This window comes from Arvicola amphibius, chromosome 4 (genome assembly GCF_903992535.2).
Source record: "Arvicola amphibius chromosome 4, mArvAmp1.2, whole genome shotgun sequence".
Taxonomy (NCBI): Eukaryota; Metazoa; Chordata; class Mammalia; order Rodentia; family Cricetidae; genus Arvicola; species Arvicola amphibius.
In genome coordinates, this window is record NC_052050.1 from 67,100,033 (window position 1) to 67,123,310 (window position 23,278).

Below are 23,278 nucleotides of genomic sequence, written 5' to 3' on the forward strand. Positions count from 1 at the left end.
TAGTAAAAATACAGTAATTTTTTTTCTTTGACTGAGATAACAGGGAGTCAGTCTTGCATAGGAAACCTCAAAGGCCTCCCTGAGAGGCAGCAGTGAGCGTGATGGGCAGGGCAATCCAGTGAGCTGGCTGTTACCTTGCACCTCTGCCTTTGCTGTGCTCCTCTCTTTTTCAAAACCCCATTCTCTTTTACTCCAGTTTGTCATTGACTAAGCCTGCGGGGGCCTTGGACATCTCCCTTGAGTCATTGTGCTTCTGTCTTTTCAAAGAGCCTTAGGATGCTCCTCACTCTTGAGAAGTAGATGGTGTAAATGATGGGTTCCAAGTCTCCCAACTTTTTCTCCTTCCTATACCATTAACTCTATTCTTCCTGCAGTTACAAGACCTAAATACCAAGACACCTCAGTCACACCACATTTATGATCTGATCCGAACCCGGAATATCAGGATCCTCACCATCATGTCCATAATCCTGTGGTGCGTAAGTGAGACCTACCTGCCTGAGCCTTCCCCACTCTCAGGACTCTTTGTCTGCAGGCATGCTCAGACTGAAGCTGGAAACCTCTGTCCTCACATGATGCAGGGTTGTCCTCGTGATGGATGGCAGCCACAGGGACATAACAGTTCTTTTGTAGTGGAAGCCCAGGAAAGGAGAACGTGATCATAGAGCCTGTAAGGATATAGGGATCCCCCAAGGGAATCCCACAGGTCCTTGCTTAGCTGTTCCTGTCCCTTGTCCCTTCCCTCAGTAGATTCTATGTGGTAAATAGGCAGGAAGAGACTGTCAGCAACTCTGCTATGTTCATGGAGACAGAGGGAGCTCCCCTACAATGGGGCCATGGTGTCTGTCATTTGCACACGCACCCTGCACATCCCCATACCTGGCTGTTTCCTCTTAAAAGTGTTCTCTGTTGATGACCCACACTCTGGCTGGGACAGTTGGGGATTTGAAGAAGGGTCTCAGTGAAGACACTTTATCCTTTGGGTTCCAGGGGCTGCTAAGACTGGAAACATGGATACAGGATATGGCCCTTCTGGGATGTTCATAGACTGTCCTAAAGTCAAGACCATGGCCTGGATGTTTCCTGCAGGTTTCTTCTGACAAGGTGTTACAGTTATCGGAAGGAATCTCTGAATTACCAGGGAGGAGTACAAGGCTGAGTGCCTGCATAGCTCCTGCCAGCCACTTGTGATATCAGAGATCCTCGAATATACTGAATGAGTGTGATGAGACAGCGAGGGGGAGACTCACCGCAAAGACCTCACTGATGGGCTCAGCCAGCTTTGGACCAGTAAACTAGTTTGCTTCTTAGTTTGGGGTAGGGTTGGTCTTTGAGTCACCCATTTCCAAGGAATTGTCTGCAATGCCTCAAAGGCATCCTGAATCCATGGAGACTACCTCAGACTTCCAGCCTGAGACCTCTCACCTACTCTGAATCGCTCACACTCTAATCATGCTCTGAGGTTTCCTGGGGCATATGAGTCTTTCTTTACCGTGCCAGCTATGTTCTCAGCCTGTACATGAGTCAAAGACAGTCTGGTGCCAAAGAATACAGCTCATCAACAGAGAAACCTATTGGGATCAGAGCCAGACACGGGAGTGGTGTAAATGGGAGACAGTGAGGCCTCACCTTTGGGAGCTCCCTGTTCCAGAAAACGGTGAGGTTGCTGTCAGCCTCTTCCTGGCTGACTACAGATAGTCTCCTAAGGGCCTTCTCCTCCATGTCTGTCACACCTTACCCAGTCCGTTGCTCATTCTCTAGCTCCTCGTACATTTGCTGTGTTTGGAGAAGCATATAGAGCAGGGAATTGGCGTTTCACTTCAGAGTAGGATTTTAATGTTGAAATACAGGCTGGGACTTTTCCCCTAGTGATGAAGTCAATGTGAATCATGTAAACTCTTTTGATGTGACACTTTTTTATGGAATGTTCTGAAAGTGTACCAACAAAAGATTTACACTGGTCTCTGGGGCTAGGGAAAGTTAACTGTGCTTGGAAGTAAGGCACAAGATGAAATCTACACTACCCTCCCATTCCCTGCATCAGGAACAGTTCAGAACTTGTCAAGACGAATTTTTTCAAGGTATATGGCTCTGGAGAGGTGGGTGCCACTTCTTGAGCTCTCTTCTGTACTCTTGCAGGCTGACCATATCAGTGGGCTATTTCGGACTTTCTCTTGACACTCCGAACTTGCATGGAAACATCTATATGAACAGCTTCCTTTCGGCGGCTGTTGAAGTCCCAGCCTATGTGTTGGCCTGGCTGTTGCTGCAGTACTTGCCCCGGAGATATTCCATCTCTGCTGCCCTCTTCCTGGGTGGCGGTGTACTTCTCTTCATGCAGCTGGTGCCCTCAGGTATGGATGGTGTTTATTTGCAGACCTGCTTTTTCCATATGTCACTTGCTTTGAACCAGGCTGTTTACAAAACGAATGCAGTCAGGCCCATCACATACATGCCTCATGTATGCATTGCTGTCTTAAAAATCAAGACATGACACTTCACAAAAAACAGGAGGGGGTCCTTCATGGCCTGGGCTGTGTGCAATGTGAAGAAAGCATTGGGCTTGTTGGTTCATTATGCCCTAGACCCAAATTAACATGTTCATATCTGCTTTCCTCAGAATAAAAAGGAAGAAGGAAAGCCATCCCACTAGTTCTGTCTTATTTATTTATTCAAGCAGTAGGAGGTCTTGATGGAGTCTCTTTCTAGTAGAGAAGAAACAAGTTAATAACTGCTTGTTAATCTTAAGATGTTGTTACCTTCTGTGTAGAAAGAAAGGGAAATGGAGCTCTAAAGAGAAGTCATGAACAAGAGGTATTCAGCAGAATTTAAATGAGGTAACAGAACACCATAAGAAAGTCAGTGACACCATTCCAGGAAGATGAGACAGAAAAAGAAAGCTAGGCAAGATGGCTCACACCTGTAATCCCAGTACTTAGGAGGTGGGTGCAGGAGAATTAGATGTTCAAGCTCATCCTTGACTGTCTGGGGAGTCTGAGGCCAACCTAAGTTACATGAGACCCTATTTATTTATAGATAGATAGATAGATAGATAGATAGATAGATAGATAGATAGATAGATAGAAACAATGCTCTGGCAGGAAGTGAGCCCAGTGTGTTTCAGGGTAGCAAATGACCTAGTAATCCATAAAGAGACAAAAGGTCTTGGAGGCTATGGGCAGGACTGTGCTGGTAAAACTGCCTTGATATCCTACTAATAGACAGGAGGAACCCTTTCTGACAACCTGGGGAACAGATGACAAGCCTTATTTGTCCATCACTTGCCACAATCTTTGATGCCCCTGTGGCTTTTGGGACCTGTAGTGGTAACTTTGAGGCTGTACAAGGGACAACCCGGTGTGTGGCAGAAGGAACCTGGGAGTGACTGCAGTGCCCTCACCTGAGCTCAGAGTGACCTGTGGGTCACAGTAAAGTCGATTGGAAGATCATCCCTAAGTTCAGATGGCTTATAGATATTTTCAATGACTTTATTATACTTATTTTTTGTGAGCAGGGAGACATGCTTCCCAGCAGACATATAGAGGTCAGAGGAGAGCTTGCAGGAAGTGGGAAGAGTCAGTTCTTCCCTTGCACTGTGTGGGTCCTGAGAATCACAAGTTCTCAGGCTTGGCTGAAAATGCCCTTATCGCTGAGTCACCTCAAAGCCCAGATCTGTGAATTTGTTGAGTAGACTGCCAGCATGAACTGAGCTAGAGCTGGACTCCCCCATGCATATCCAAGTCCTGGTTAATTCCACAGTGCCCTCACTGTGAGCGTCCGCGGAAGCAGCTCATCCCTAACACAGGAAGACTTCTGAAGGCAGGCGGATTGGGATGAGGGACACATACTGTCTGGGCCTCTAGGTTGAGGAACACATTTACCCTCACATAGCTAAAGTGCCCAGTCTCTATGTAGGAATCCCCTTAGAAAGAAACCTAAGCCATAGTGTTTCCTCCCAATAGGAAGGTATAGAAATTATCCAACTCTCTCCACGCTGAGTCAGGGAGAAAGTAAGTTCATTTTAGGCTGAAAGGGAAGAGAACTCCTCCAGGGCAACCCTTACACTGGTCCCTCTTGCCTTTGCTATCATTCCTTTCTCTCCAGAATTGTTTTATTTGTCTACTGCCCTGGTGATGGTGGGCAAGTTTGGAATCACCTCTGCCTATTCCATGGTCTACGTGTATACAGCTGAGCTGTACCCCACTGTGGTCAGAAACATGGGTGTGGGGGTCAGCTCCACAGCATCCCGCCTTGGCAGCATCCTGTCTCCCTACTTTGTTTACCTTGGTAAGTACCATGGAGCACTGGAGCGATGGATGGGGCAAAAGCTCTAAGTACCTTATGTGTGAGCTGGACACAAGCACCTATAGTTAGCAGGATGCATCCGTACTGGGACCCTGGATGGAGAAGGTGCTTTCCAAGTGTAGTGGAGAGAAGGCACCCATTTCAAATGGAAGATAGCTCATAGACCAGCTAGATGGGATTGAGAGAGTGTTGGTGTTTCTATTTCGATCTCCCCAGACCCTCCATCACCAACTAGATTTCTTTTCTTTTAAAAAAAAAAAAAAAAAAAAAAAAAAAAAACAACTTTAAAAAATCTTTTAAAAAAACTTTTAAAGTTAAAAAAGCCTCAGTCTTTTTTTTAAAGAAACTTTTTTTGAACTTTTCAGCAGCCCTTGAACTTTAGCTCCTCTTGCCTCGGCCTCCCAGTAGGTGGCACACAGGCCTTCATTGTCATACATGACAGGGTGTTTATGCCCTGTGAAGATCTGCCTTCTGACATTATATAGCAGGACTCCTTCCTGGATGCTGCTGCTCCTCTGCACATACCTAGCTCTGGGGAGGACCTGCCAGTGTCCCAAGAGTAGCAGGTCCTCTGAAGGCTTGGTCCATGGCTCTGAAGGGCTGTAGCCCCTTGTCTAACCTGCATGCAAGTCAAACTGGGACACATCTGCACAGGTGGAAAGTTGCTCCTGTCCTAGACAAGAACCTTGTGTTCCTTGGGAACCCTGCAGCGTGGTGACTGTGCTTCCCTGTACCTCTCCCTTGTCCATTGTGGACACTGCTGGACCTCTGGGCACATCTGTGCCAGGCCTGAGTTCTGAGACTCTCTAGATGCCAGCCTTCACTCTAGCAGTCTAGGCTTTGGGAAACACTGAGATCAACAGTAAGGTGACTCCTACATAAAGCCCCGAGGAAATATAAGGTCAGAATGAAACCAGTGTCACTGTAACCTGGCTCCTCTGCTTGACCACAGGTGCCTATGACCGCTTCCTCCCTTACATCCTTATGGGAAGTCTGACCATCCTCACAGCTATCCTCACCTTGTTCTTCCCAGAGAGCTTTGGTGTCCCTCTCCCAGATACCATCGACCAGATGCTAAGGGTCAAAGGGTAAGAGACTTTCCCCTTAGAACTATGGATGCATTCGTCTGGGCCTGACCAGGTCTTTGGGGTGTGCTCCTCAAACTCGTGCTCCCTGCACACTGTCTCACAAATAACTGGACTACTTTAACCATGTGCTGTAAGGGCAAGGGCCTGATCCTGTGTGAACAGGTGTCCATGTGCATGACCATAAAAGCAGCCACTCCAATGCAAAGACCACGGGAAACTTCAGAATCTGCCATGGCTTTAGTTTTTCTCCATATCTGGCTTGTTTGTTTTGAGACTGATAAGTATTTTTATAAGATCTGTAAGTAACATTGCTTTCCTTGTATTAATAGAATAAAACAATGGCAAGCCCAAAGCCAGACAAGGATGCTAAAAGATGGTGAAGAAAGTCCAACAGTCCTAAAAAGCACAGCCTTTTAACACTCCTCAAGAAGGTGAAAAACTAAACAGCCTGTGTGTTGTCAGAAACACTGTCAATGGGCGAGGAGTTTTCGGTTCTGTTGACGTTGTGTATAATGTGCTCATGGATGGGTGCATCTGTCCAGAGAGCCACCTTCCTCCAGGGACACCAAGGCTAACTGCAGACAGCTTGCCCATCCCATTACAGTGGTGGACTTGGCCTTTCCAAAGAAGTCAATGAGTCTCTTGAATCAGTGGGACTTGGAAGACTATGCGAAACTTTGTAAGATGGGTAAGGTTGCACAGATAGAGATGCAGGTCCATTTTTCCCTCCTCTCCCTAACTGACAGACTCACGGGAAAAGGAATAGGTGTTGCTCGGTGACAGTGTGCTTGCCTAGGATGCACAGGGCTCTGAGTTCCATACGAAGAACCAGAAGGAAACAAAACTTCTTCAGAAAATAAATGATTCCATGGGGAGTTTGATTTCTCATCTTTCCTAAGTTACAAAACTCCTTACTGTGATTGCTTTAACTCACAACAGGAGAACACAAGACCTAGGGCACCCTAGAGGGAATGAAGGTGGGAGCAGGTACATCACGTCAGCAGTGTGTGGGCGGTGACTGCTCAGTCCCACAGCCAGCTGTGCTGTGTATGTCTGGTCAGAGTCTTGGGCTTGTCCGGGCCGTGAGAAATCCACTGTTGAGGCCACGGCTTGGCTTCCACTGCTGTGTAAATCAGAATCCCTGGCTACCAGACACTTACTGTGCCTTGAAGGGCATGTATGGGTGACAGAGTGCCCCTTCCTTCTCTCAGCACTGTCATGGGGATTGTTTTGTTTGTCATCTGTTGTTGTGTCTCAAGTTATTCACCCTTCAACAGAGACTTGGGAGCACTATTTCTCAGCTCTGCATTACCCGGGCTGGTGTACAGTTGCCACCACGGAAGTGCAGTTGCACCTCCCAGCCTTAGCCACTGTCACTGCTCTGAGTGCCCAAACAATAACACTACGCTTGTTCCTTTTACGATGTATAATCATGGGGAAATTCAAGAAAGAAATGTAAGTTGTGTTGACAGTCTCTCAGAGTTGCTGGCTGCAGCCGTGTAACATCGGCGGGTGTTTTGTGTTCAGTGTGATTGTCTCTATTGATTATGTTGCCATGGTACTCCTAACGCACTCACTTCACCTACTTTTTAAAAAAGAATGTTTTGTGAAGCTACTGAGTGCCTTGGGCAATGAGATGGTTTTAATAAACAATGATTTTTTTTAATAATAGCAACTGACTATAATCTTTATTCCTAGTATTTGATGGGCCCTTCTCAAACCAGCATGCAACTCTTCTGTAGGCTAACTGTAGCAGTGTTCAAGGTTAAGATTTAACTAGTACTATGCTATATAAAAGTTATCTACCCAATATTGACCGTGATTTGCACCAGCCTGGTACACTCAGCCTGGGTCTCCATGGAAACAGCCTGAGCTCAGAGCTTCTGTACAGTTCTGTACTCTACCTGGAATAAGACTCTGAGGAGCAGGAGTGAAGAACAGGGAAGGAGGGAGGCCCAGTCCTAGGATGCTTACTGAGTTGGGCAGCACCTAAGAAACTGCAGGGTCCTGAGTCTCTGAGGAAGCCTGGGAGATGCATCTCAAAACCATCTTGCAGCATAGAGAAAAGTGGGGAGCATTTGCCTCATCACCCATTTAAAAGACAACACTGGGGTCTCTGTTTCCTATACACACAAAGATCCTGTCCTCGGATGAAATGCATGAAGCTAAACACTGCTGACCCAAATGAAGCCCTTCAGGCTGCACCTCATCAAAGCTGCCCAAAGCCTGCTTGAACTGGCCTTGGAGCGCCTGAGTAAGGGGTAGAGCAGAGAGCACTGGGCTGGAGTGGTGTACAAGACACACATGTTGATGACCAGTGTTTGCAGGGTGACCTGTGCTGGAAAATACGATGGGACCTAAGTCCAAAGCTCAGCTGTTGCTTAGACAACCGAAGGCCATGTCACATGACAAGCAGGGGCTTCTGGTTCAGGAGTAATACAGAGCAGCATATCTGGAAGATTCGCTTTCCTCCCCTCAAACCAGGTCCTGAGCTGGCTTTCCGATGGCATGCCTTCTCAGGAACCCCAGATTATAACTGCAGTTCTCCCCAGCATATCCTGCTATGAGTGAACAGCTCCTACATTGGCTTTTATTCTTGGTGTCTGGTTCCAGACATTCAGGGCCTCCTGAAGCAAACACTGAGCTGCCTGAATGCCCTGAGCTCTCTCTGTGGGCAGCAGCAACAGCCCAAAGCCCTTCTCCCGAAAACCGTCACCGTCTGCACAAGCCAGCTGTACTTATATATTCTGTTTCCATTGGAGCGATGTCTTCAGAAGGACCATCTTCAGGAGAGGGGCATGTGAGCATTGAGGCCCTGAATGCCTGTGGTCATTGGAGCCGGCATACACATAGACAAGATGAGAAAGAAATCTTAAAAAAAAAAAAATCTCACCACCATCCAAGGTGAAGGCAAGGATCCCAGTATGGTGGTACACATCCGCTATCATAGAATTTAGGATGTGGAGACAGAATCACAGGTTCAATCCGATGTCTTCTTCTGGCCTCCACAGGGAACAGGAATATATGCATGGAGACAAATACTCACATACATTACATTAAATTAGTTTTGGTTTTTGGTTTTGGTTTTTTGTTTGTTTGTTTGTTTTTTGAGATATGGTTTCTCTGTGTAACAATCTTAGTTGTCCTGGAAATCACTCTGTAGACCAGGCTGGCTTAGAATGCACAGAGATCCACCTGCCCCTACCTCCTGTGTGCTGGGATTAAAGGTGTGAGCCACTACCACCTGGCCCCTTTTTTTGCTTTTTGAGACAGGGTCTCTCTGTATATTTGTAGCTGTCCTGGACCTCCCTATGTAAACCAGGCTTGTCTCTAGCTCACAGAGATCTGCCTCTGCCTCCCTAGTGCTGAGATTAAAGGTGTGAGCCACCATACCCAATCCAAAAATAAAGTTTAACAACACAATATTTAAAGGATAAATTATTCATCTAATATATAGATTCTAGTGATCAATTTCAAGTACCCAGGCTCACACAAACAAGAGCCTTTACCCACTGAGCTGTGTCATTGCCCTTGGCCAATACTTTAGTAATTTATCCCTTATTGAGAAAACTGTCGTAAACATTCTCTGTGTGCTGCTTGTGTTGTTGAGAGTGAAGCCTGGGCCTCAAGCATGCTGTGTAGGTGCCTTACCAGGGACTGTGTCCCCCACTCCTAGTAAATAGTACAAAAATACAGAAATACTTACTTTATGTCAAATTAAAATACGTTAAATAAATTAAATAAACATGTTTTTTTAATCCTTCATGTAGCCCAAATTTATTCTTTTTGTGTTTCAGTCCAAGCTTTCTAATGGGACCTAGAGTCCCTGACCATGTGACATCCTAGAGAACTCAGTGTCCCAGCTCGGGTAGTCAAGGCCCATGAGTGCTCAAGCTTGCCTTTGTAGGAACAGCCTGTGGGGTCTGAAGAGCTCTGTCTGCACAGGTGATTCTGTTACTCGGTCAAGCTGACAGAACTCAGGGACAGGGCTACCCTGCAGCTCTCCAAGGGCACCTTGCTCAGAGAGGCTGACTTGGGGTGAGCATGCCTTTGGTGAGCAGCTACTTCTCACTCCAGATGACAAGGATTCCGTCTTCAGGACTGAAGCAAAGGCCAAGGCCTTTCAACAGGGGACACTTTAAAAGTGATGTCAGTCACTCTTGTTGACTCAGGTACAAGTTACTCCTATCTTTATGATGATTCTACTTTTGGCTTCATGGTCTCTTTTAAGGGTGGGTTATTTTTTCTCTAAAAGGAAAGAGTCCCAGCACTGAATTTTACTTGGAGGATGGGGGTTGGGGTAATCCATAAAGCAAGGCATTATAGATGAGACCATTCCCCTACAAGGAAGACATGACTGTTAGCTTATTATTGAACACAGGAGCATATTAAAAGTAGGGAAGTTGAGACATGGTGGTTCTTTGCCCATCTGATACCTTGCTCACGCTGTGGAGAATTGAGGATCTCCAAAATCCTTCCAAGGCTCTAGCTGGTATGAGGCCATCTTTGTCAGAGTGAGCCCTTCCACAACCAGCAAGATAGAATGAAGTGTGAGGTGTTTACTGGCAAGAGCAGGAAGCAAAAGGAGAAACAAAAAGAAGCCTAAGCCATGAAAGACTGAGGTCTGGATGCAGGTATGGTGCCAAGAAAGGGGAGCAGGACAGAAAGAAGCTGAACAGAAGGAAGCTGAAGTAGGTAGAGCCGCAAGCAGCAGGCCGGAAGTGTGGGCTACACTCACAAGAAGCCCAAGCATTCAGACTTGATGGTGAGGCAAGTTCCACCTGCTAGTTGTTCCTACAGGATTTATGTCGTTTTATTCTTTTGTGTAAGAGAGTGCCAGGGCCTGTGTGTACAAGCCAGAAGACCGGTGTGCTCTTCCTTCCATAATGTGGATCCTGAGGATCAAGTTCATATATTATCAGGCTTGACAGCAAGGGCCCTTACCAGCTGAGCCATCTCATTGGCCCTTGTCCAGCATTTAGGATGGTTTTCTAGATTTGACTGATTGCTCTTATTTCCTCACTAAAGTATGTGTCCTGAAGGCAAAGACCACATTTATGTCTGTTTGCATTCGATCACCAACATTGGCAAGATGGCTGCATTTCTTGTGGTTGCTACCTAATGTTTCAAATTTGATTGTGGGGTTTGTGTGTGTGTGTGTGTTTTGCTTTTTCTTCATTATTATTATTATTATTATTATTATACTTGTTTACTGGGAGACACACCAAAGCACACATGTGGAGGTCAGAGGATGACTTTTAGGAGTCATGTTGTCCTCTCCTTCCAACAGATGGGTCCCAGAGATTGAACTGCTGAACCATTAGCCTGCTACCTACCACTGCCTACTACTGATTGAAAGGTATATTATAGATGTAAACTCGGCATTCTCTTTTATATAACAGCACTAATCAATGCTAGAATGCTGAAAATCAGTGAACTTTTGGGTCCCCAAAAACCAAGGACCAAATATAGACTCACAGAAATGTCCAAGACTTTAGGCAGCCTTGGCTTCCTAGCACTGGGGAGGCAGAGACAGGATGATCTCGGGGGCTCGCTGGCCTGCCAGCCTAGCTGCATCTATAAGCTACAGGTTCATGGAGAGCTCCTGTCTCAGAAAAATAAGGTACAGAGTGATTAAGGAAGACATCTGACGATGACCTCAGGCCCCCACACTCAAAGGCACACCCCTACATGAAACCAGGATTTGGCTTTTCCTGTGGGGATTCCTTCCTCCCTTCATGGCTGTTCTAGTCTAGAGTCTGTTGCTGTAATAAAACCCTGATCAAAATCAGTTAGGGAGGACAGGATTCGTTACATCTTACAGCTTACAGTCCATCACTGAGGGATGCCGGGAGGAACTCAAGGCAGGAGCCTGGAGTCAGGAAGCTTACTGGCTTGCTACCCCACAGCTGCTCAGCTTGCTTTTTTATACAGCCCAGGACCACTTGGTCAGGGCTGTCACCTCCCACAGTGAGCTGGTCCCTCTTGTATCAGTCATCAGTCAAGAAAATGGTCCCCAAGAGTCTGTAGGTCAGTCTGATGGTGGCAGTTCTTCAATTGAGGGTTCCTCTTCCCAGGTGGATCTAGTTTCTCTTTAGTTGAGAAAAGTTAAACGGCACCCTGTCTAAAACCTTGCAAGCCTTTGTTTATGCAAAAACAGCCAGAGTTCCACTCTGCTCCCATGAGTCAGAACTGCCCTATAACAAGCAAGAGCCTTGCTGCAAGGCTTGCCTTGGATTTCTAATGTTTTCCGTTTTCTTCATGCTGCAGACAAAAAACACCTTCTGACGAAGAGCTGTGAGCTGCTGTTTTCCTAATGCCGTCATTTGGGCTGTCTCCCTTTCCCTCTGCTCCTGCAGGAGACACAGAAACCTCCTGTGTATAGACCAAGGCCTCCATCCTGCAGGGCGTGTGCAAGGTACAGAAACGCAAGGCAAGCGACTCGCAGTTAGCAGTTCACTTGGCTTTTCACTCCAGTTTTTGGACTGCTCTCTGGGCTCTGTAAAAATAATTGTTTTGTATTTGTTCTGTCTCTCTCACACACACAGAGGAAGGGGGAGGTGGCGGGGGTGCTAACCCTATTTGTCATGACATTTTCCGATAGCAAGTGTTAGAAAAGTCATGTGTCCAGGCCAGTGCAGGACAGAGCTCAAAGCATTTGGGCAAACTTTGTGGCACGTCTGCCTTGACAAAAATGTATTCCAGTGGGCTAACCTCAGCAAACTGTGAGACTTAGTGTTAGAAGCCTTCCCCCAAAGACTGCAGTGCATCCTCAGTGCCCTGTGTGCAGTGACAAAGTCTAGACTCCAAACTGTCCTGTCATCATGGAGACACCACCAACCTTACCAGGTCTTGTCTGTCCACAATGACTTAGCCGTTGCTCTCAAGTTACCCACCCAGAGGCTCATAGAAAATAGTCTGCCAAGTATTTCCTTCATTGATGGTTGCATTTCCTGCCTAAAACCTAGAAGGAGGTGTGACTGCAGGGGAAGAATCTAAGACTTGTTAAATACAGTGCCCCAAATCATGGTCCATCAGAGACAAGATTAGGGCCTGGCCAATAGGTGTTGATAGACAGCACTTGGACCAGAGTCCAAACCTTAGATTTGGCTTTTTCCAGTTTTTCTGATCACGTGACGGTTCTCCCTTTTCACCCAAGTGCTTTTGTATGTGTGTGCAAATGTGGGACTTAATGGTCAATATCTTCCTCAGTTGGTTCACTACCGTATTGTGTGTGTGATATACATGTGTGTGGCTGTGTTATGCACATGTGAGTGTATGCAAACACACACACATCAACAAGAAGTGTAGGCCAGATGTTAAAGTTGAGGGTCATTTCCTTTTTATTTTTATTTTTTCAACATTGTTATTTATTTTGTGTGTTGGGGCAAGCAAGCTTGTGCCACATGTACATATGGTCAGATGTCAACCTGTGGCAGCTGGTTCCCTTCTTACACACTCAGATCCTAAGGCTTGGTGGCAGGTGCCCTGCCCTGCTGAATCATCTTGCCAGCCCAGCTATTCTTTAGAGACAGGTTCTCGCACTGAACATGGACCCCACAGACCCAGTGGCCAGCATGCCCCAGAAATCCTTTTGTCTCAGCTTCCCTGATGCTGGGAATACAGGCATATTGCTTGTCCAGCTTTTTGTGGGGCTTTGGAGACTGGGTTCTGGTTCTCTGCTTGCAGGACAAGCTAACACTTCACTGGTTAAATCATTTCTCATCCCCTCACTCATTTGCTGCATATCTTGTTGTGACAGACAGCCATTACCTAGGGCAACAAGAAACTTCCTTTAAAACATTTAGAATGAGGTGGTGGCTCATGCCTTTAATCCTAGTATCAGGAGGCAGAGGCCGGTGAATTTCCATGAGTCCTGGCAAAACGAGTTCAAAGCCAGCCAAAGCTACACAGAGAATCCCTGTCTCAAAATACCACACACACACACACACACAGAGAGAGAGAGAGAGAGAGAGAGAGAGAGAGACGAGAGAGAGAGGAGAGGGGGGGAGAGATAGAGAGAGAGACGAGAGAGAGGAGAAGGGAGAGAGACGAGAGAGAGAGATAGAGAGAGAGAGAGAGAGAGAGAGAGAGCGCTCTTACATGGTTAACCCTTTACAGCTGTTCTCAGTCTGTGGGTTTCACCCCCTTTGGCAAACCTCTATCTCCAAAAATATTTACATTATGACTCATAACAATAGCAGAATTACAGTTATGAAGTAGCAACAAAAGTAATTTTGTGGTTGGGGTCCCCACAACCTGCGGAACTGTATTATAAAGGGTCCCAGCATTAAAAAGGTTGAGAATCACTTGGTACATGAAGGTGAGGTCTCCCTCAGCAAGGTAGGGTCACTCAGTTCCAGTCACCCAGGCTAGCACTGGCTGCCCCACGCCAGACCCAAGCGCTGCCAGTGGTCAAGTCCAGTCCAGGGCCCAGGCACTGAGTGGCGAACAGCCGGAAGCCGTGACCCTGGCTCGCGTGCCCGTGGGCAGGTGTTTTGGACACTTAGCAAAGCAACGCGCCTAAGAGGTCACGGCTCCACTGCCGGCCGCGCGCGCTGTGAACGCGGACTCTGGCGCGCACACTGCCCTGCCAGCCCACAGCGCCCGCCCGTGGGCCGTGTTCGTTCCGGGCGCGCACGGGCCAGGCCCGCCTCCGCTGGTTTTCGCTTTCGCTTTGCAGCTACTCTGCAGAGAAACAAAGCAGCCACGACGACTGCAGATGCGTCCACGGTGAGGGGAGCTGAGCGCAGCGACCTGGACCCCGGACCCACAGGCAAGGTAAGCGCAGCACCTGCCGCTCACGGGCTCCTCCTTGCGGAGCAGGCGACTAACTCCGGGTCCACGCGGGGCGGGGAAGGCCTTAAGCATGGGACGGCTGGGGTCCGAGTGACTCAGAACCACCAGGTCAGGCTGGAGGATCCGGGATGCCTCGAACCAGACCGCCTGGGATATAGCAGTCCAGGGTCTCCGTCTTCTCCCACGTTTTATTTTTGCAGCATATTCTCCCTCTCTCCCCCTCCCTCTCTCTCCCTCTCTGCCCTTCTTCCCTCCCCCTTTCCCTCCCTCTCTTTCTCTTTCTCCCTTTCTCCCTCCCTCTCTCTCCCTCTTCCTCTTCTTCTTCTTCTTCTTCCCTCCCTCCATCCTCATTTCTGTAAAATCCCATGTGGGAGGATGCATCTGAATGCAGAACCTGCCCTACCTGAGCTCACAGCAGCTCCTAACCTACCCTCCACCCTTACCTGTCAGCCTCAGCCACTTCTTAGTTGCCAAGGTTTGTGCACCTGTCCTGCCTTCTGAGTGTTACCAGACCCAGAAAACTCAGCCCACCTTTCTTGATCATAGCAGTAGGACAAGGCCAGAAACAAGGCCTCTTCCAGGGTCCTTCCCCTATGTGAAGTCTGATGTTCCTTCTGAAGGGACCACAAGCCCATGCCAGCAAAGATGGCCAGGGATGGGTACACTCAGATATGGAAGATAGCCCTCCACGGACCACGAATCATTCTCCTGCCTCCCAGCAGAAGGATGAAATATGGGGCTGCCTTGTCTTGCCTTTGATGAGGTCTACACGCTTAGGTGTGAGAACTGGACTCTACCCCAAGCTCTGGAGAGAGTCCCTGCCTCAGGGCATCCACAGACCCTGGCAAGAAAAATTGTACAGATGTGCTTTGGTAGCGAACACCTTCAACCCCAGCACTCTGTGGGCAGAGGCAGAGGGATCTCTGAGTTCCAGGCCAGCCTGCTCTACACAGCAGGTTCTGTCTCAGCCAAGGCAACACAGTGAGACTCCGTTGTACAGTAGAGATAAAATAGATGGCACAAGAGCCACAAGCTAAGAGTACAGGGACCAGGTCTTCAGATACTTGCTTACATTTGAGTGACAGCTTTCTGCCTGGCCCCTGGGAGCAAGAACCCCCTTGTAGTCAGCCTCTGTCTCCACGGAAGTTAATTCCACCTGGTCCCAGATCTGATCCAAGGTCCACGACTGAAACAGAACTGGATCTGATCTTTAAGGAGAGTTCTGGACTTGAGAACGGTGGCCAGACATCCTAATCTGATAAAGCATGGATCTCCCCTGTGCTTCTTCCTGGATGGTATGATTAGGTATTTCTTTTAGAACATTTGGTTTCTTAAGTCAGAAAAATTAGGTTTTCATCTCTTGTTTTGTGACTTGCTTTCACAAGCTAATTCTTTTCTCCAGAACTCCTTTCTCTCCCTCTGAGCCGAACTGAAACAGGAACCACGGGAAATAAATAGAATCCCCAATATTGATTTCTAATTTAAAAAAAGTGCATCAAACGTGGTGGCTACACCATCTGGACTTGGGCCGCTGAGAGGTTGGGAGGTGGAGGGGGGCACAGAGGCTTGTCCTAATCCTGTCTGCAAACGCTTTTGGTTTTGCTTTTGATTGTTGATGGAACTTTATTAAATGCTTATGCTGTATTTGGCAAGGTGATCATGTGATCACCTCTTCCTTCCAGTTTCCAATAACATTAAATCAAGTGGTGTTTCCTATTTTCTGTGTGCAGACACAGCTCATTTAGGAAGGATATCTGCTCATTGGAAGTTGGTAGAATACTCTCGTAAAACCTTCTGGGTCCAAAAATGCAGGAAAGAGATTTTAAAATCATATAAATTAATGTCTGTGTTAAAGGGGGAATTATTGGAGTGGCTTCTTTGTGGTCCCCTGAGTGAAAGGCCAAGAACGCAGTGGCAGTTCAGTCCCAGCCTCGTACCGAAGTCCCAGAGGAGTCCTAGAGGGCTGCCAGTCTGTGTTGGAATCCTGAAGAAGCTTAGGTTCAGCGCCTCAGGAACGGGCCTGATGAACTAGCCCGGAAAAGTGAGGACAAGCAGGCAAAAACGCAAAAGCTTCCTTCTTCCACATCCTTTTATGTGGGCTTCCACCAGAAAGTGTGGCCCAGAGTTAGGGTGGGTCTTCCCACCTCAAATACCACAATCAAGAAAACCCTCACAGGCATGCCCCGCTGATCCCAAGTGCAGTCGAGTCCACAGCCAAGACTGGCCCTCAAACAATGTGCTTTTATTTGTTGAGCCATCGCTCACTTGTGTGGCAATTTTATAACTTTTAAAATGTCGGTTGTATTTTTCATTTCCTCCTTTTCTGCATAGACTGTTTTTAAATTAAGTATGAAGGTCAGAGAACAATTTAACAGTTGATTCTCTACTTCTAGCCTTTGGGTCCCTAGGGTGAAGCTCAAGTCATCACCTTGATGGCAAGCACCCTTTTCTCTGCCCTGCTAAGCCTCTTTATTTGTTGTTTGTTTTTGTTTAGAGTAGTTTTTGGTATTGGTTTGTTTGTTTGATTTGGTTTTCTTTCTTTCTTCCTTCCTTTCCTTCCTTTCTTCTTTCCTTCCTTCTTCCTTTCTTCTATGTATATGAGTGCTCTATCTGCATGTATGACTTTATGCCAGAAGAGGGCATGAGCTCCCACTATAGATGGTTGTGAGCCACCATGTGATTGCTGGGAATTGAACTCAGGTCCTCTGGAAGAACAGTGCTCTTAACCACTGAGCCGTTTCTCTAGCCCCTGTTTTGGTTTTCTGAAACAGAATCTCACTATGTAGCTCTGGCTGTCCTAGAACTCACTATGTAGACCAGGCTGGCTTCAAACTCCACAGAAATCTGTCTGCCTGTACTCCCAAGTGCTGGGATTAAAGATGTGTGTCCCCATACCTGGCCTCTAAGCCTCTTTTGGAAAAAAAAAAAAAAGGTCTTCTGTTGGTTATTCTCCATCAGTCTTCCTAAAGCTCTGCCCTCCACCACGTCTACCATACTGATTCAGCTTTTATACTTAGTATTTTTTCTATATTTTGTTGGTTACTTGCATTTTGCAATAGATTCAAGCAGTGTACTTGTTTGTATGACAGAAAAGTTCACTCCTGCCTCCTGTGGAACACTCTCTGTAGGCAAACAAGGTTACGGTACTGGCAATCTTGTCTGGACCCTTTCCTATCTCTTACAAACATATTTGTACAACTTTCCAGATTATGTAAGTTATAGGTCTCTGTTTATATTGTGTACACATACACACATCTATTTAAATGGAATCCCCTAATTTATCCAGTTTCTAACCATGAGATTATGTTGAAAGCCTTGAGTGGTGGGATTTAATTCATCTGGTTTTATTCTCTTCAGTGTAGATGTCGTCTTAGTTCTCTTGTTTTGTCTGACATATATTTATTGTAAATTATTCTTCTCCCACCCCCAGTTCTGTTTTTGAAGCAGGGTCTCATGTAGTCCAGGCTGGCCTCAAACTCAATGTAGTTAAGGATGACCTTGAATTCCTGACGATCCACCTCTAACTCTTCAGAACTGGGATTCAGATATATACCTGCCTCCTTCTCCTTCTTCTTTTGTTGTTGTGTTGGTTTTGGTTTTGGTTTTTCAAGACAAGGTTTCTCTGTGTAATAGTCCTGGTTGTCCCAAAACTCACTCTGTAGACTAGTCTGGCCTCAAACTCACAGAGGTCAGCCTGCCTCTTCCTCCCAAGTGCTGGAATTAAAGACGTGTGCCACCACTGCCCGACCCATTTTTTTTCTTTTTATAAAGAATTTACTTTTACTTATCTGCGTATTTATATGTCTGTGTATGCTCATGCAGCCAGGAGTGCCTTTGGAGGCCGAAGAGATTGTTGGGTCCCGTGGAGCTGGAGCTACAGGTGGCTCTGAACCAGCTGCTGTAGGTTCTGGCATCAGAACTCCTTTGTCTTCTGCCGGAGCGACAAGTGCTTTTCACGCTGAGCCTTCCCTCCATCCCTACATGCTGTTGTTTTTCTTTAATGAAATAGGGCCTTACTCAGGCTGCCCTCCTGACCCTTCTACCTTAGCCTGTGGTCTCCAGTAGCTAGGACTACAGGCATATACCACCATGCCTGACTTTCTTGTCTCCTTTTGAGTAGAGATTGGAAAGTTCCTAGCTTTACAAGGGCCATCATTCAGTTCTTTAAAATATATATGCTTACTCCATTTTTAATGGATATGTGTGTATGTCTGAGTATATACATGTACACCACATGCATGCAGGAACCACATAGAGGTCAAAGAAGGGCATCAAATCCCCTAGAACTGGAGTTATAGGTGATTGTGACCTGCTGTGTAGGTGCTGGGACTTAAACCCAAGTCTTATGCAAGAGCAGCAGAACTCTTAACCATTGAGCCATCTCTCCAGTCCCTGTCATTCAATCTTAAACATATTTTCCTATCAATAGCAAAAATTAATATGAATCTATTAATTACTTCTTTTTAAACATGAAACTTTTTGACCTGTTTTTAATTTTTATTACATTTACTTATTTGTGTGTATGTGTGTGTGCGCGCATATATATGTGGAGATCAGAGGATCACATGTGGAGGCCAGTTCCTTTCCTTCCACCATGTGGGTCACAGGAATTGAAATCAACTCGTCAGGCTTGGTGGCCAGTGCTTTACCCAACTAGTCATCTCGCTGGCTCCCTGATATCTTCTGAACTTGTTTTTACTGTTTTTTTTTTTTTTTCAACTTTCCCCAGCATTCCTACAGGCACTGTTTGCCCAGAAGAATCATCTGGAAGTTTCCTACGTTACTAAATTCTTCTTGCTTTGTTTCAAAACCCACTTTCATTTTTCTACTTTAGAGATCTTAAGCATTGCACTCATCCGCACCCTACTCATGCAATTGTGGGCTGAAGTGGACTGGGAAGGTTCAAACACGTTTCCCTTGGCTCTCTGAAAATGCACGGTGAAGTGTATCTGCCGAGTAATGCTTCCCAGAGGCTCACATTCTCTGCAGTATATGCTGGAATCCCTGCTCTTCTGACCCTCTGCTGACCTCTCCTGGCACAGGCCTTTGGAGTGTTTGCAGAGGCTGGAGTCACTTCCTCATGCTTTGCCGAGTTTACTTTAGCTCAGTTAAACCAAACCCTCTGTTGGCTCCAGTTAACTTCCTAGTAACTGAAGGTTCCACCAACAACCCTGCCCTAGAATCCGAGACTGGCTAGAGGAACGTGAAATTGGAAATTGAGCTGCTGAGGACTAGTGATATAGCTCAGGTGATAGAGTGCTTACCTAGCATGCACAGGGTCCTAGTGTTCATCCCCCCAACACCGCACAAAACCCCGGGGGGTTATGGGAGGGGTGCTGGAGAGATGACTCAGCCATTAAGAGCACCTGCTGTGCAGTTATGACAGACGATAGAGCTTAGATCCCAGCAGCCACACAAGTCCAGGTGCCCCGTGCCTACTTGTAAGCCTGGCTTTGAGGAGACAGAGACAAAGATCACTGGGATTTTGCTGCCTTCTAGCTTAACTGAGAAAAAAAATGCCAGCCCCAGGTTCAGACAGAGACCCTGCCTCAAAGGAATAGACAGAAAATGATAAAAAAAAAAAAGGGGGGGGGGCTTGATACCCTCTTCTGACCTCTGCTTGTACCCAATCATTTGTGCACACACAGAGATAGACAAATCTTAATTTAAAAAAAAGGCGTGGAGGCAAACCCCTATAATCCCCAAGCTTGAGAGGTAGAAGCAGAAAGATCAGAACTTCAAAATAGTCCTTGGCTACATAATGAGTCTGAGACAAGTCTTGTTTCAAAAGCGAACGGGCTAGAGAGATGGCTCAGTAGTTAAGAGCACTGGCTGCTCTTCCCGATGCCCACATTCAATTCCAAGCACCCTCACGGTGGCTAACAGCTCTAGTTCCAGGGAATCGATGCCTTCTTTTGACCTCTATGGACACTCTTACACGTGTGTTATACAGACATACAAGTAGGCAAAACATCTGTAGCCATAAAATTTAAAGCAAAGCAACAAGACAAACCTGGAGCTGATGGCTCAGTAGTTAAGGGCGCCAGCTGCTCTTCAGAGGACCCAGGTCCTATTCCCAGCAACCACAGGGTGGCTCACAACTCCCTGTAAATCCAGTTCCAGCGGTTCCAGAGGTTTTTTTCTAGTCTGCATCTGCATCAGTCATATACATACATGTAAACAAAACACATACACTAACACACACTCTGTGAAGTTAACTTTCCCCTGCCCTAACCATCTGCCAGATATTTTACCATCCGCAGGTACTCCTAGGCCTTTTTATGCTTTTAGAATCCAGTCAGGCTCCTGTGACCTCTGCACGCAACAAGAGGGCTGAGGGTGGGGTGGGGGACAGATGACGATGGCATTGTCAGGAAGGAGCCTTCCTCATCATCTCCCAGTCTGCTCAGGGTACTAGATCCAACTTTTCATAGACACTAAGGCGGCTCTGTAACACACCGACTGCCTCATACCATCCTGCTGCAATCATCCAGAGACCTGAGTTTGATCCCACATAGTAGAAAGAGAGAAACGCCTCCCCCAAGTTGGCCTCTGTCCTCTGCTCACACGCACATGCATACACACGTACGCACGCACACACATGCCACAGATTTACACAACTCAGTGCCTTAAAACAAGACACTTTGACTTGTTAATGGTTCTGGAAGTCAGAAGCCATAAGATGGAGGGTTTGCCGGTACTGCATTCCCTCTGGAAGCATGGAGAGGAAACCATGGTTATTTATGCTCACCTGGATGCTCTTCCTCTCAAGACCCCCACTCAGGCACGTCTGCAACACTGCCTTGCCTGTGCGGGGACCATACACACAGCCTCAGGGAGTCAGACAGCCCGTCTTTGGAGCCTTCCAGCTCACCACCTAGCACAGTCTTTGGAAAACACACATCCAAGTCCCTCACTCCTCTGATCAGGACCCTGAGAGGTGCTGCGGTTCCCCGAGAACAAGGCTGCCATGGCTCCTTGGCAGCAAGAGCCCTGAAAGCCTGGCCACACCTCTTAGCCTCACCCTGCCTCCACATTGCTTCCTGCCTGTGACCCAGCCTGTACATACAGCCTGTTTCCTAAAGACTGCAGCTTCCTACTGCAGGGTGGTCCCCGCCACCCAACCCTGGATGCTCTCAAGCTTCAACTTTGCATTTCTTGAGATGATCATCAGGTTAATAACAAATCTTTCTGTGTTAATACTCTTTGAGGCAGGGGCCACAATGACTTGATCAATTAAATGTTTCTTATGTAACTAAAGATGCCATTGGGGCTAGGACCATGTCTAATTCTTACCCACGGTTGTATCCCTAGCAAGGTACGTGGCATGCAGTTGTGAGCAAAAAATGATATGGTCCATGAGCTCTTGGAGAGAAAGGCATACAAGAGTAAATGTTTGTTTATTGTCCTCATTTTCTACCTCCTGTACTTGGCTTCTGCCCAGGAGGTTTGTTTTGGGGTGTGTGTGTGTGTGTGTGTGTGTGTGTGTGTGTGTGTGTACACAAGCACGCGCATACACATGGCATGGTGAATGTGTGAAGGTCAGAGGACAAGCTCAGTCTTTGATCCTCCCCTTCCACCTGGCTGGAGGCAGGGTCTATATGTTTGCCTCTGCGCTGTGTACTCCCAGCTCCGTGACCTGTAAGCTTCTGGTGAGTCTCCCCTCTCCACCTCTCACTTCCCCATAGGAGTGATTGGACTATAGGTGCTCGCACTACTGCCCCTGGCTTTACATGACAGGTCTTGGCACTCACTTGTGGGCAAGCACTTACCCACTGAGCCATTCTGCGGCTCCAGCTCAGCTTTTATCCTTCCTGTGTCACCTCCAGCAGTAGAGTGGGAGACCCAAGTGGAGGGATTTGTGTGTATGCAGTTCCCTCCCCAAACACCAGGGCAGTGCTGTATCCATGGAGATTTGGGAATGACCTCCGGAATGTTCAGCATCTCCAGGTTTTCTTCTTTCAAACCCCTTTGAAATCAGGTGATGCCTGTCCTTCATTTTAATCACCCAGCCTAATTCTGCCATCAGGCCGATTGGCAAGAACCTTTTAAAAAGCATTCACCAGTTTCTATGAGGGTTCTATAAATGAATAAAAGCCAAGCATATAAACTATAGCCCTGTGTGAGATTTAGCTGCTGTGGGCATAGTGGCTCATGGGTTAATCCCAGCTCTTAGGAGGCAGAGGCAGGTGGATCTCTGTGAGTCAGAGACCAGCCTTGCCTAAACAGTGACTTCTGTGATAGCCAGAGCTATATAGAGAGACCCTGTCTCAAATATATATATTTGTGTGTGTGTGTGTGTATATATATATATATATTTGTGTGTATGTGTGTGTGTTTGTGTGTGTGTGTGTGTGCACACACATATGGAGAGGACTAGCACTTGTCGTCTAGCCTGACTGAGTTCTATCCTCAAGACTATGTAGTAGACAGATTCCTGAAAATTGTCCTCTGACCTCCACACTCATGCCATGGTACATATGTGCCAACACATACATACACACACACACACACACACTCTCTCTCTCTCAAATCAATGAATAAATAAATGTAATAATTTTGTAATGTGTGCATCTGCCAGGTGTGGTGGGACACAAGGACCTGCCTCCAGTCCCAGCACTTAGGCTGAGGCAGGACAACTGGTTCCAGGCCAGCTTTGACTTCATATCAGGGTCTCAAATAAAATTTATAAACAGCAGCTGGGTGTGGTGGCCCATGCCTTTAATCCCAGGAAGCAGAGACAGGAAGTCGAGGCCAACCTGGTCGACAAAGCAAGTTCCAGGCCAACCAGGGCTATATACATCCCTGTCTCAAAAAATAAAAATAAATAAATAGGGCAGGAAGGAGGAGAGGAAAGGACTTGCCTTGGGAGTGGATGGCTCTTGGTCCTTGCTTAAGTGTTTTTCTGTCTGACCTGCAGGTGGCAGCATGTCCTGGGCCTCCTTGTGATGTCAGGCGGCTAAGAAAGAAGAAAATGGAGTCCCTCCTCCTGGAGACCGGCTTGAAAGCCAGCCATGGGTGAGTGTGAGCTTGAGCCGGGCCCTGTGTTAGGTTTCAGGCATTGATGTGAACCACATGTGTTCAGT

The 23,278-nt window shown here is 47.0% G+C and overlaps 1 protein-coding gene across 7 annotated transcripts in view; it reads left to right on the plus strand.

Moving 5' to 3' along the window:
* LOC119811272 (solute carrier family 22 member 5) overlaps positions 1–23,278 on the plus strand; it is a 78,455-nt gene that overhangs the window by 21,615 nt on the left and 33,562 nt on the right. For 4 of the 7 annotated variants that reach the window (XR_006020785.1, XR_006020784.1, XR_006020787.1 and 1 more), the window contains 8 exons: positions 375–475; positions 2,140–2,354; positions 4,105–4,287; positions 5,258–5,393; positions 5,723–6,081; positions 11,664–11,811; positions 14,077–14,174; positions 23,113–23,210. Coding sequence is in view for 2 of the 7 variants with exons in the window: in XM_038325003.1 (XP_038180931.1) it covers positions 375–475; positions 2,140–2,354; positions 4,105–4,287; positions 5,258–5,393; positions 5,723–5,810 (723 nt within the window). In the remaining 5 variants the exon portion in view is untranslated. The other 3 variants (XR_005284962.1, XM_038325003.1, XM_038325005.1) reach the window with 3 other exon arrangements.